This window comes from Haliotis rufescens, unplaced genomic scaffold (assembly GCF_023055435.1).
Source record: "Haliotis rufescens isolate VD_foot unplaced genomic scaffold, xgHalRufe1.0.p SCAF_16, whole genome shotgun sequence".
Classification (NCBI taxonomy): Eukaryota; Metazoa; Mollusca; class Gastropoda; order Lepetellida; family Haliotidae; genus Haliotis; species Haliotis rufescens.
This window is the reverse complement of record NW_025963846.1, coordinates 29,727,689-29,740,256: the sequence shown is the minus strand read 5'-3', so window position 1 is coordinate 29,740,256 and position 12,568 is coordinate 29,727,689. Positions and strand designations below refer to the sequence as shown.

Genomic DNA, 12,568 nt, shown 5'->3' with positions numbered 1-12,568 from the left:
ACTGGTATTGGCTAAGCTTACTAAACAGAATTTACTAGCCTTGGGCTTGGGACTAGCGGCTAATGTCCCAGACCGCTGCATGAATGGTTTACCTACCTGAGACTGTGACTCCAGAGAGTTCTCCTTGTGCTTGAGGTAGACTCGCAGACTTTCTATGTTTTCAAGCTCCTCCTTGCTTACTTCCTCATCTGCAATGTATAGCACACCATTCATGTTGCTGCCGGAAAATCAACAAGAGTTTGCCCCTACGTGGCTATATCCCCAACCCCTGTTGCAGAATTTATGACATAATTAAATCTAAACAAACCCTAACCTTTTTAACCCGAGGTGGAACTTGTCATAGAATTGTAAAAAAAAGAAGTCCATCTTGCTGCCATGGAAACGTAAAAAAATAAAAATTTCTAAAATTTCTAAATAGCAAAAAGCACCAGTTCAGCATGTACCTGACAGACCTGCAAAGTTTGATGAAAAAATATTAAACGGTTTATGAGTTATGCTCCGGAAATGAAACGTGACGGACGGACGGACGGAGCCCGTTTCTATATCCCCCGCCAACTTTGAGGGGCAGGGGATAAAAAGTTCCACCTATATTTGAGAAACATGTTACAGACCTCGATGACACTGAATTGTTGAAGATAAACATGATTAATATATTTCCCACAACAGTTTATCAACCAATCTAGAAACACATCTGAGCTTCACAGGTTTACTTACATGTCTTCAGAGAGAACTTTTTCCCTTTCTTGCCCTTCTCAGGTGGAATCTCCCCGAGAACAAAGTCGAGCGTGGACATCTTGAATCCCGCATCCAGCAGCAGGGCTCGCGTTGCCTTCTCTTGCCTGCAGCACACAAGTACACACTTAAAGGTGGATCCATCTGAATCTAATAGTCTTGGACTGCCTAATTCAGTGTCTTGGGCAATTTCAGGAGGGTTTATTGCCCACATACTCTAATCTGACAGGTTTAGCCAGCCAGGCAGCCAGTGGTCGATGACATGAGCAACCATCCACACCATCAGGGTACAAGCCTACATGCAGAAAGCAATATATTTGTGGGAACAATTTTATATTCGTATTTGAATACTTGGTATTGCAAAACAATTTTAACAGATCTTGATTAGAAAGTTTGAATTTTTTATTTCTTCTCAACTTGCAACGTTATCCACTAATATGTCACTGTCACTATCATGCAGAGTTGATGATGAAGGTAATGGTCACTCATCTTCACACCAACCCCCCTTTCTTATCCACAGGGGTTATAAACACCATGTGCAGCTCAGTTTACAGGTATGCCCATGGGATTCCGTGTCATCACAGGTCCTGAGTAATCTATGCTGTTGTGATGGGAGTGAATGCATCAGATGGTGAACCTTGGTTGATTGTGTGTCACTGTACATCAGCAACATGGGATTCCGTGTCATCACAGGTCCTGAGCAATCTATGCTGTTGTGACAGGGGAGTGAATGCATCCGATGGTGAACCTTGGTTGATTGTGTGTCACTGTACATCAGCAACATGGGATTCCGTGTCATCACAGGTCCTGAGCAATCTATGCTGTTGTGACAGGGGAGTGAATGCATCCGATGGTGAACCTTGGTTGATTGTGTGTCACTGTACATCAGCAACATGGGATTCCGTGTCATCACAGGTCCTGAGCAATCTATGCTGTTGTGATGGGAGTGAATGCATCAGATGGTGAACCTTGGTTGATTGTGTGTCACTGTACATCAGCAACATGGGATTCCGTGTCATCACAGGTCCTGAGCAATCTATGCTGTTGTGACGGGAGTGAATGCATCCGATGGTGAACTTGGTTGATTGTGTGTCACTGTACATCAGCAACATGGGATGTTGCTCATAATATCAATCATAGGTTGATCTGGTCCAATACAGATTATTAATGTTGTCACAGCCAGCAAAAAAACCAACATTTGACATGGAGATTTATATTACAGACTTTACTCAGTGACAGCATTTCTAAACATCACATATGAATTGGACTGCTTTACACTACCGGTATATCAGCATACCAGCAAACTGCTTTTCAAACGACACATATAGCAATATTATTTTTGTGTATATTTCGTAAAAAAAATATAACAGGTGAGGTGAAATTTGGTTTAACATCGCGTCGAAGATTATTGCATGCACGTGTGTGTGTGTGGCTGCTTGTACTAGTCCGGAGTGATGCCAATTTATAGTGCTAGCATACTGAGATACCATGCCGCAGTTTTAACTTGAATACCCCACTCAGACACAGTATACTGACTCAGAGCCGACCAGTCCTTGTTTTAGCCCCTTAATGCCGAGCGCCAGACAGGGTAACAACAAGTCCCATCTTTTAACGTCTTTGGGTATGACGCGGCCCGGGATCAAACCCCGGACCTTCCGCTCTCCGGGCGGACGCTCTACCACAAGACCACGGAGGCGGTCATATATAACAAGTTTCATCATTACATATTTGTATTGTTTTGCACATTTACACAGACACTCATTCACAAATGATGTTTTCCTTCAAAACGGTTATCTACCCTGTGCCCAGAGCTACAGACTGACCATACAGACTAATATACACTGAAGTATATAGAAAAATGGCTCTGCATGTGCAATCAGTGTCACACACTATCAAACACTCTAGCTCCAATTATATAGAGGATATTTCATAAGCCACTCATGAAAATATCTCCTTTCTCCAGTCACTTGATGAGAGAAATATGATATTTTACTCAACACATGGAATATCTGATATATTATATACTTTTTGTGTAGTTGTCTACCGGAAAATTAATTTCTTTCTTTACAAATGTAAAACCTTGAAACGTAAATTCTCCCTACCTAACACTTGTAATTGTGACTTAATAAGTAGTTTCATGTTTGCAAAATCTTAAAATATATAAACAAAAGGGTCACTAAAATTCTTTATGAAACCTTTGGATATGATGATATGCAAAATCAACTTCAACAAAAAATGTTCTTAAAACCTACGAAAACGCTGTTGGAAGCGAAAGAATACATGCTGGTCAAGTAACAAAAATGGCGCTTTGCGAAACGAACAGTCTCAACTGATGAGTTTAATGAGAAACATACAGTTGATAATGAAATATATTCAAGAGAATAACAAATTGCAAGAAGCAATATTATCGCCAAATACAACCATTTGTCATTATTATATATCAGTGTGGAACCAAGTAAAAAAAAAAGTCAATAGTTTGTGTACGGGCCAGACACTTACGATAAAGGGAGAGAACTTGCGGGAATGTAACTCTTGTATGACAATAGTTCCGTCATAGTGTTATGTTCACTGCAGTGAAATATCAAGTGTTATGTTCACTGCAATGAAAATTTCACTTTTCTCAACTTCGGAAAACTCAGTCTTTTACGCTTAAGTATATAATAAATCAATCACAATACAGATACCTATATCGCTTTATATAGCACACAGGGCGGTCAGGTAGCCTAGTGGTTAAAACGTTCGCTCGTCATGCCGAAGACCCTGGTTCGATTCCCGACGTGGGTACAAAGTGTTAAGCCCATTTCTGGTGTCCCCCGAAGTGATATTGCTGGAATATTGCTAAAAGCGGCATAAAACCATACTCACTCACTTACTTATATAGTACGACAATGCTTTGGGAACTACACAACCCTACACATGATGCACATACCTCTCTCCTTGTGTGTCAATCAGCAGTTTGATGAGGATGCCTACTGCCACTGTGAGCACCGGGAAGTAGGTCACACTGTCCAGACCTGACCAAGCAGGATGACAACACATCAACAAACAAGTCAAACACAGTATCAACACCATGCTTATTGAACAAGGGACATAGCGCTATGGATATACAACTTCTTTATTACAATGAATGTGACGTTTCGGTGTAGATATTTCATCATTATCAAGCAAGTGATATACAAAATTGTGAAGAAGTTGTGCATAAATAAGTAGACTAACTATCCATAGAGTTATCTCCCTTGTTCATCATACCAGTCACTAAATCCCACTTAAAGGGGAAGTGTACACGCAAAAATCACTTTCTTTCTTTTTCTAAACAAAACGCAATTTTAGAATTAATTAGTATCTGTGTTTGAAAATATACACTCATTTTTTTCACAGTGAACGTAGGAAGCTCACAATAGTGTGAAAATGATATGCCGTTATGAGGCCTTCGTTTTTCGAGCTAAACAGGCCTGAGTTATCCCCCTTAGATTATGACGTAATTGGTGCCAATTCAACTGGGTCCCTGTCTATTCTCAACGCAAAAGATATCAAGTACCAGTTTGCGGTAAAACAACATGGCCTACGACACACTCCGGCGCAGTGGTGACTCAGCATAACACTATGCTGGCTGGCATCTGAGACGCTAGAATCACACACCTGGACCTACACCACGTGAAGCGGCTCTAACAAAGCATGATGACGTCATAATGATTATCAATTGGAACCAATGACGTCATATTGCAAGGGGCATAAGCCATGGTGTTTTTGTTGTGGAAATAGAACACTTGGTAAATGTGAAAAATATAAATCGTTTTAATGCGAAAAATATGTTAATTAATTGTGATATTTTAATATTTTTGTCTATGACACTTCTATGTTAACACTTTTAATGTGGAAAAAGTACAAGAAAAATAGGTTAATTTCCGTGTGAACTTGCCCTTTAAAGATGTTACCATGCTAATCATCAACATTTACCTCAATCCTGAGGCTGTGTTTCAACATCTGGTGAGGAATATTACATATCACTGGACAAAGACCATGATGCTAAGTATGCATAAACAAGGCTAAAAAATAATAGTCTTGGTTCTCAGGCACCGTCCGCATCATCATGTTTCGTTTTTATTTCCATTTTTTGAAAAAACAAAAATATTCCTTAAATATTCCAATGCTAGTCAAATATGGTTTCCAGTATTTTAGTCATCAAGGAATACATTTATGTAAGGAGGTCCTTTCCCAGGTTGATTGTACACAACTGTTTATTTGGTCACATACTTATTTGCACAACCAAAAAACAAAAAACAGCAAAAAAGACGCCGCCCGCCCGCCCGCCCGCCCGCCCGCCCGCACTATATTTTCAAAAACCATTGCCTGAGAACCAATTCTTTTATTTTTTTAAGCCTAATTGGCACTTTTTTCAGATTTACTAAGAGTGTGTCTGGTCAACTCACCTGGCAGTGGTAGTGACACCAGCTTTTCAAAAGCACCATTCTTGGATGTGATTCTGCTCATCACCTGACTTAGTAACTAGAGAGGTAAAATAACATAAATAAATATCTCAAAGCTAAAACATCCATTTTAAAAAAAGGGTAAAGTTGGCTTTAAGTGAGTGAATTACTATTTAACATGGCACCAGGTTTCAGCCAGTATCTCAGCCAGTAAATCTTTATCTTTTAACATAAGGATGAAGACAAAGACACCTTGATACTCATGCTAACTTTGACACACTGTTGAGTGAGTGAGTGAGTGTATATTCCAGCAATATTCCAGAAATATCACGGCGGGGGACACCAGAAATGGGCTTCACACATTGTGCCCATGTCAGGAATCGAACCTGGGTCTTCGGGGTGATGAGTGAATGCTTTAACCACTAGGCTACCTGACCACCCAACACACTTGTTGAGAAACTTGAAGACATCAAATCATCCAAGAACAGATGCAGACCTACACGTTACCACAAGGGAAGAGACTAGTTCTGTGTTGCACTAAGCCTATTGTTACCTGCATGATTCTCTTGAGAAAGAGTTCGGCAAAAGGCTGTGACCTACACCATACCACAGGGGAACAGACTAGCTCTGTGTGTCACTAAGCCTATTGTTACCTGCATGATTCTCTTCAGGAAGAGTTCAGCAGAAGGCCGTGACCTACACCTTACCACGAGGGAAGAGACTAGCTCTGTGTGTCACTAAGCCTATTGTTACCTGCATGATTCTCTTCAGGAAGAGTTCAGCAGAAGGCCGTGACCTACACCTTACCACGAGGGAAGAGACTAGCTCTGTGTGTCACTAAGTCTATGGTTACCTGCATGAATCTCTTGAGGAAGAGTTCAGCAGAAGGCCGTGACCTACAGCTTACCACGAGGGAAGAGACTAGCTCTGTGTGTCACTAAGTCTATGGTTACCTGCATGATTCTCTTCAGGAAGAGTTCAGCAGAAGGCCGTGACCTACACCTTACCACGAGGGAAGAGACTAGCTCTGTGTGTCGCTAAGTCTATGGTTACCTGCATGATTCTCTTGAGGAAGAGTTCGGCAGAAGGCCGTGACCAGTCTGTAAACAGCTGCGAAGCTATGGACACCACCATCTCCAGAACCCTGAGTAGACACACGGAGATCTCGAAACACGCTGCACAGATCTTCAGCTGTCGCCCTTCAAGGAACATGTGTTCTGTGTGTGATACCAACTGGTTAATCTGAGGGAAAAAAACAATGTCCTGGTATTTTATGACTAATTAATTAAATAATTACCAATATCAAAAACAAATACCTCACATTCACTAGCAGTTACAGAAACGCGTATCCAAAGTTTAATGTGATAATCAGTAGTTCACTTAGATGACGAATTCCATTGGCCAAAATATGCATTAGTGACAGTCTCACCTCCTGCATGATGCCCACGAACTCGGAGAAGGACCAGTTGAGTTGGTTCATCAGAGTGTCAAGGAACCGGGTGGACATGGCCTCCTCATCCAGCAGTATCTTGGCCAGGATGGACTGATACACGTACGAGGGGCACGGCTCTACAAGGACACAAGTAGAGATTGATACACGTACGAGGGGCACGGCTCTACAAGTATAGACTGATACATGTACGGGGGGCATGGCTCTACCAGGACACAAGTATAGACTGATACACGTACAGGGGGCATGGCTCTACAAGGACACAAGCATAGACTGACACACGTACGAGGGGCACAGCTCTACAAGGACACAAGTATAGACTGATACACGTATGAGGTGCACGGCTCCACAAGCATAGACAGATACACGTACGAGGGGCATGACTCTACAAGGACACATTGAAGACTGATACATGTACGAGGGGCACGGCTCTACAAGTATAGACTGATACATGTACGAGGGGCACAGCTCTACAAGTATAGACTGATACATGTACGAGGGGCACGGCTCTACAAGTATAGACTGATACATGTACGAGGGGCACGGCTCTACAAGGACACAAGTATAGACTTATACATGTACGAGGGGCACGGCTCTACAAGGACACAAGTATAGACTGATACATGTACGAGGGGCACGGCTCTACAAGGACACAAGTATAGACTGACACATGTACGAGGGACACAGCTCTACAAGGACACAAGTATAGACTGATACATGTACGAGGGGCACGGCTCTACAAGGACACAAGTATAGACTGATACATGTACGAGGGGCACAGCTCTACAAGGACACAAGTATAGACTGATACACATACGAGGGGCACGGCTCTACAAGGACACAAGCATAGACTGACACACGTACGAGGGGCACAGCTCTACAAGGACACAAGTATAGACTGATACACGTATGAGGTGCACGGCTCCACAAGCATAGACAGATATATGTACGAGGGGCACGGCTCCACAAGGACACAAGTATAGACTGACACACGTACGCGGGGCACGGCTCTTCAAGGACACAAGTATAGACTGACACATGTACGAGGGGCACAGCTCTACAAGGACACAAGTATAGACCGATACACGTACGAGGGGCACGGCTCTTCAAGGACACAAGTATAGACTGATACATGTACGAGGGGCACGGCTCTACCAGGACACAAGTATAGACTGATACACGTAAGAGGGGCACGGCTCTACCAGGACACAAGTATAGACTGATACACGTACGAGGGGCACGGCTCTACCAGGACACAAGTATAGACTGACACACGTACGAGGGGCACGGCTCTACAAGTATAGACTGATACACGTACGAGGGGCACAGCTCTACAAGGACACAAGTATAGACTGACACACGTACGAGGGGCACAGCTCTACAAGGACACAAGTATAGACTGATACACGTATGAGGTGCACGGCTCCACAAGCATAGACAGATACATGTACGAGGGGCACGGCTCCACAAGGACACAAGTATAGACTGACACACGTACGCGGGGCACGGCTCTTCAAGGACACAAGTATAGACTGACACATGTACGAGGGGCACAGCTCTACAAGGACACAAGTATAGACTGATACACGTACGAGGGGCACGGCTCTTCAAGGACACAAGTATAGACTGATACATGTACGAGGGGCACGGCTCTACCAGGACACAAGTATAGACTGATACATGTAAGAGGGGCACAGCTCTACCAGGACACAAGTATAGACTGATACATGTACGAGGGGCACGGCTCTACAAGGACACAAGCATAGACTTATACACGTACGAGGGGCACAGCTCTACAAGGACACAAGCATAGACTTATACACGTACGAGGGGCACAGCTCTACAAGGACACAAGTATAGACTGATACATGTACGAGGGGCACAGCTCTACAAGGACACAAGTATAGACTGATACACGTACGAGGGGCACGGCTCTACAAGGACACAAGTATAGACTGATACACGTACGAGGGGCACGGCTCTACAAGTATAGACTGATACATGTATGAGGGGCACGGCTCCACAAGTATAGACTGATACACGTATGATGGGCACGGCTCCACAAGTATAGACTGATACACGTATGAGGGGCACGGCTCTACAAGTATAGACTGATACATGTACGAGGGGCACGGCTCTACAAGTATAGACTGATACATGTACGAGGGGCACAGCTCTACAAGTATAGACTGATACATGTACGAGGGGCACGGCTTTACAAGTATAGACTGATACATGTACGAGGGGCACGGCTCTACAAGGACACAAGTATAGACTGATACACATATGAGGGACACGGCTCTACAAGTATAGACTGATACATGTACGAGGGGCACAGCTCTACAACTATAGACTGATACATGTACGAGGGGCACGGCTCTACAAGTATAGACTGATACATGTACGAGGGGCACGGCTCTACAAGGACACAAGTATAGACTGATACACGTACGATGGGCACGGCTCTACCAGGACACAAGTATAGACTGATACATGTACGAGGGGCACGGCTCTACAAGGACACAAGTATAGACTGATACACGTACGAGGGGCACGGCTCTACAAGGACACAAGTATAGACTGATACACGTACGAGGGGCACGGCTCTACAAGGACACAAGTATAGACTGATACATGTACGAGGGGCACGGCTCTACAAGGACACAAGTATAGACTGATACATGTACGAGGGGCACGGCTCTACAAGGACACAAGTATAGACTGATACATGTACGAGGGGCACGGCTCTACAAGGACACAAGTATAGACTGATACATGTACGAGGGGCACAGCTCTACAAGTATAGACTGATACATGTACGAGGGGCACAGCTCTACAAGTATAGACTGATACATGTACGAGGGGCACAGCTCTACAAGGACACAAGTATAGACTGATACATGTACGAGGGGCACGGCTCTACAAGGACACAAGTATAGACTGATACACGTACGAGGGGCACGGCTCTACAAGGACACAAGTATAGACTGATACATGTACGAGGGGCACGGCTCTACAAGGACACAAGTATAGACTGATACATGTACGAGGGGCACGGCTCTACAAGGACACAAGTATAGACTGATACACGTACGAGGGGCACAGCTCTACAAGGACACAAGTAAAGACTGACACATGTACGAGGGGCACAGCTCTACAAGTAAAGACTGATACATGTACGAGGGGCACGGCTCTACAAGTATAGACTGATACATGTACGAGGGGCACGGCTCTACAAGGACACAAGTATAGACTGATACATGTACGAGGGGCACAGCTCTACAAATATAGACTGATACATGTACGAGGGGCATGGCTCTACAAGGACACAAGTATAGACTGATACACGTACGAGGGGCACACCTCTACAAGGACACAAGTATAGACTGATACACGTACGAGGGGCACAGCTCTACAAGGACACAAGTATAGACTGATACACGTACGAGGGGCACGGCTCTACAAGGACACAAGCATAGACTTATACACGTACGAGGGGCACAGCTCTACAAGGACACAAGTATAGACTGATACATGTACGAGGGGCACAGCTCTACAAGGACACAAGTATAGACTGATACACGTACGAGGGGCACGGCTCTACAAGGACACAAGTATAGACTGATACACGTACGAGGGGCACGGCTCTACAAGTATAGACTGATACATGTATGAGGGGCACGGCTCCACAAGTTTAGACTGATACACGTATGAGGGGCACGGCTCCACAAGTATAGACTGATACACGTATGAGGGGCACGGCTCTACAAGTATAGACTGATACATGTACGAGGGGCACGGCTCTACAAGTATAGACTGATACATGTACGAGGGGCACAGCTCTACAAGTATAGACTGATACATGTACGAGGGGCACGGCTTTACAAGTATAGACTGATACATGTACGAGGGGCACGGCTCTACAAGGACACAAGTATAGACTGATACACGTATGAGGGACACGGCTCTACAAGTATAGACTGATACATGTACGAGGGGCACGGCTCTACAAGTATAGACTGATACATGTACGAGGGGCACGGCTCTACAAGGACACAAGTATAGACTGATACACGTACGATGGGCACGGCTCTACCAGGACACAAGTATAGACTGATACATGTACGAGGGGCACGGCTCTACAAGGACACAAGTATAGACTGACACACGTACGAGGGGCACAGCTCTACAAGGACACAAGTATAGACTGACACATGTACGAGGGACACAGCTCTACAAGGACACAAGTATAGACTGATACACGTACGAGGGGCACGGCTCTACAAGGACACAAGTATAGACTGATACACGTACGAGGGGCACGGCTCTACAAGGACACAAGTATAGACTGATACACGTACGAGGGGCACGGCTCTACAAGGACACAAGTATAGACTGATACATGTACGAGGGGCACGGCTCTACAAGGACACAAGTATAGACTGATACATGTACGAGGGGCACGGCTCTACAAGGACACAAGTATAGACTGATACATGTACGAGGGGCACGGCTCTACAAGGACACAAGTATAGACTGATACATGTACGAGGGGCACAGCTCTACAAGTATAGACTGATACATGTACGAGGGGCACAGCTCTACAAGTATAGACTGATACATGTACGAGGGGCACAGCTCTACAAGGACACAAGTATAGACTGATACATGTACGAGGGGCACGGCTCTACAAGGACACAAGTATAGACTGATACACGTACGAGGGGCACGGCTCTACAAGGACACAAGTATAGACTGATACATGTACGAGGGGCATGGCTCTACAAGGACACAAGTATAGACTGATACATGTACGAGGGGCACGGCTCTACAAGGACATAAGTATAGACTGATACACGTACGAGGGGCACAGCTCTACAAGGACACAAGTATAGACTGATACATGTACGAGGGGCACGGCTCTACAAGGACACAAGTATAGACTGATACACGTATGAGGGACACGGCTCCACAAGTATAGACTGATACATGTACGAGGGGCACGGCTCTACAAGGACACAAGTATAGACTGATACATGTACGAGGGGCACGGCTCTACAAGGACACAAGTATAGACTGATACACGTACGAGGGGCACAGCTCTACAAGGACACAAGTATAGACTGATACATGTACGAGGGGCACGGCTCTACAAGGACACAAGTATAGACTGATACACGTATGAGGGACACGGCTCCACAAGTATAGACTGATACATGTATGAGGGGCACGGCTCTACAAGTATAGACTGATACATGTATGAGGGGCACGGCTCCACAAGTATAGACTGATACACGTATGAGGGGCACGGCTCCACAAGTATAGACTGATACACGTATGAGGGGCACGGCTCTACAAGTATAGACTGATACATGTACGAGGGGCACGGCTCTACAAGTATAGACTGATAACATGTACGAGGGGCACAGCTCTACAAGTATAGACTGATAACATGTACGAGGGGCACAGCTCTACAAGTATAGACTGATACATGTACGAGGGGCACAGCTCTACAAGTATAGACTGATACATGTACGAGGGGCACAGCTCTACAAGGACACAAGTATAGACTGATACATGTACGAGGGGCACGGCTCTACAAGGACACAAGTATAGACTGATACACGTACGAGGGGCACGGCTCTACAAGGACACAAGTATAGACTGATACATGTACGAGGGGCATGGCTCTACAAGGACACAAGTATAGACTGATACATGTACGAGGGGCACGGCTCTACAAGGACACAAGTATAGACTGATACACGTACGAGGGGCACAGCTCTACAAGGACACAAGTATAGACTGATACATGTACGAGGGGCACGGCTCTACAAGGACACAAGTATAGACTGATACATGTACGAGGGGCACGGCTCTACAAGGACACAAGTATAGACTGATACACGTACGAGGGGCACAGCTCTACAAGGACACAAGTATAGACTGATACATGTAC

The 12,568-nt window shown here is 44.8% G+C and overlaps 1 protein-coding gene across 2 annotated transcripts in view; it reads right to left on the bottom strand.

Moving 5' to 3' along the window:
- Positions 1-12,568, bottom strand: part of LOC124152958 (E3 ubiquitin-protein ligase RNF123-like) — a 60,464-nt gene that overhangs the window by 6,109 nt on the left and 41,787 nt on the right. For both annotated transcript variants that reach the window (XM_048397102.1, XM_048397103.1), the window contains exons 30-35: positions 6,589-6,728; positions 6,213-6,401; positions 5,163-5,238; positions 3,662-3,746; positions 715-839; positions 97-188 (exon numbers count right to left, since the gene is read on the bottom strand). In XM_048397102.1, the coding sequence (XP_048253059.1) occupies positions 97-188; positions 715-839; positions 3,662-3,746; positions 5,163-5,238; positions 6,213-6,401; positions 6,589-6,728 (707 nt within the window). The remainder of the gene's footprint in view (positions 1-96; positions 189-714; positions 840-3,661; positions 3,747-5,162; positions 5,239-6,212; positions 6,402-6,588; positions 6,729-12,568) is intronic.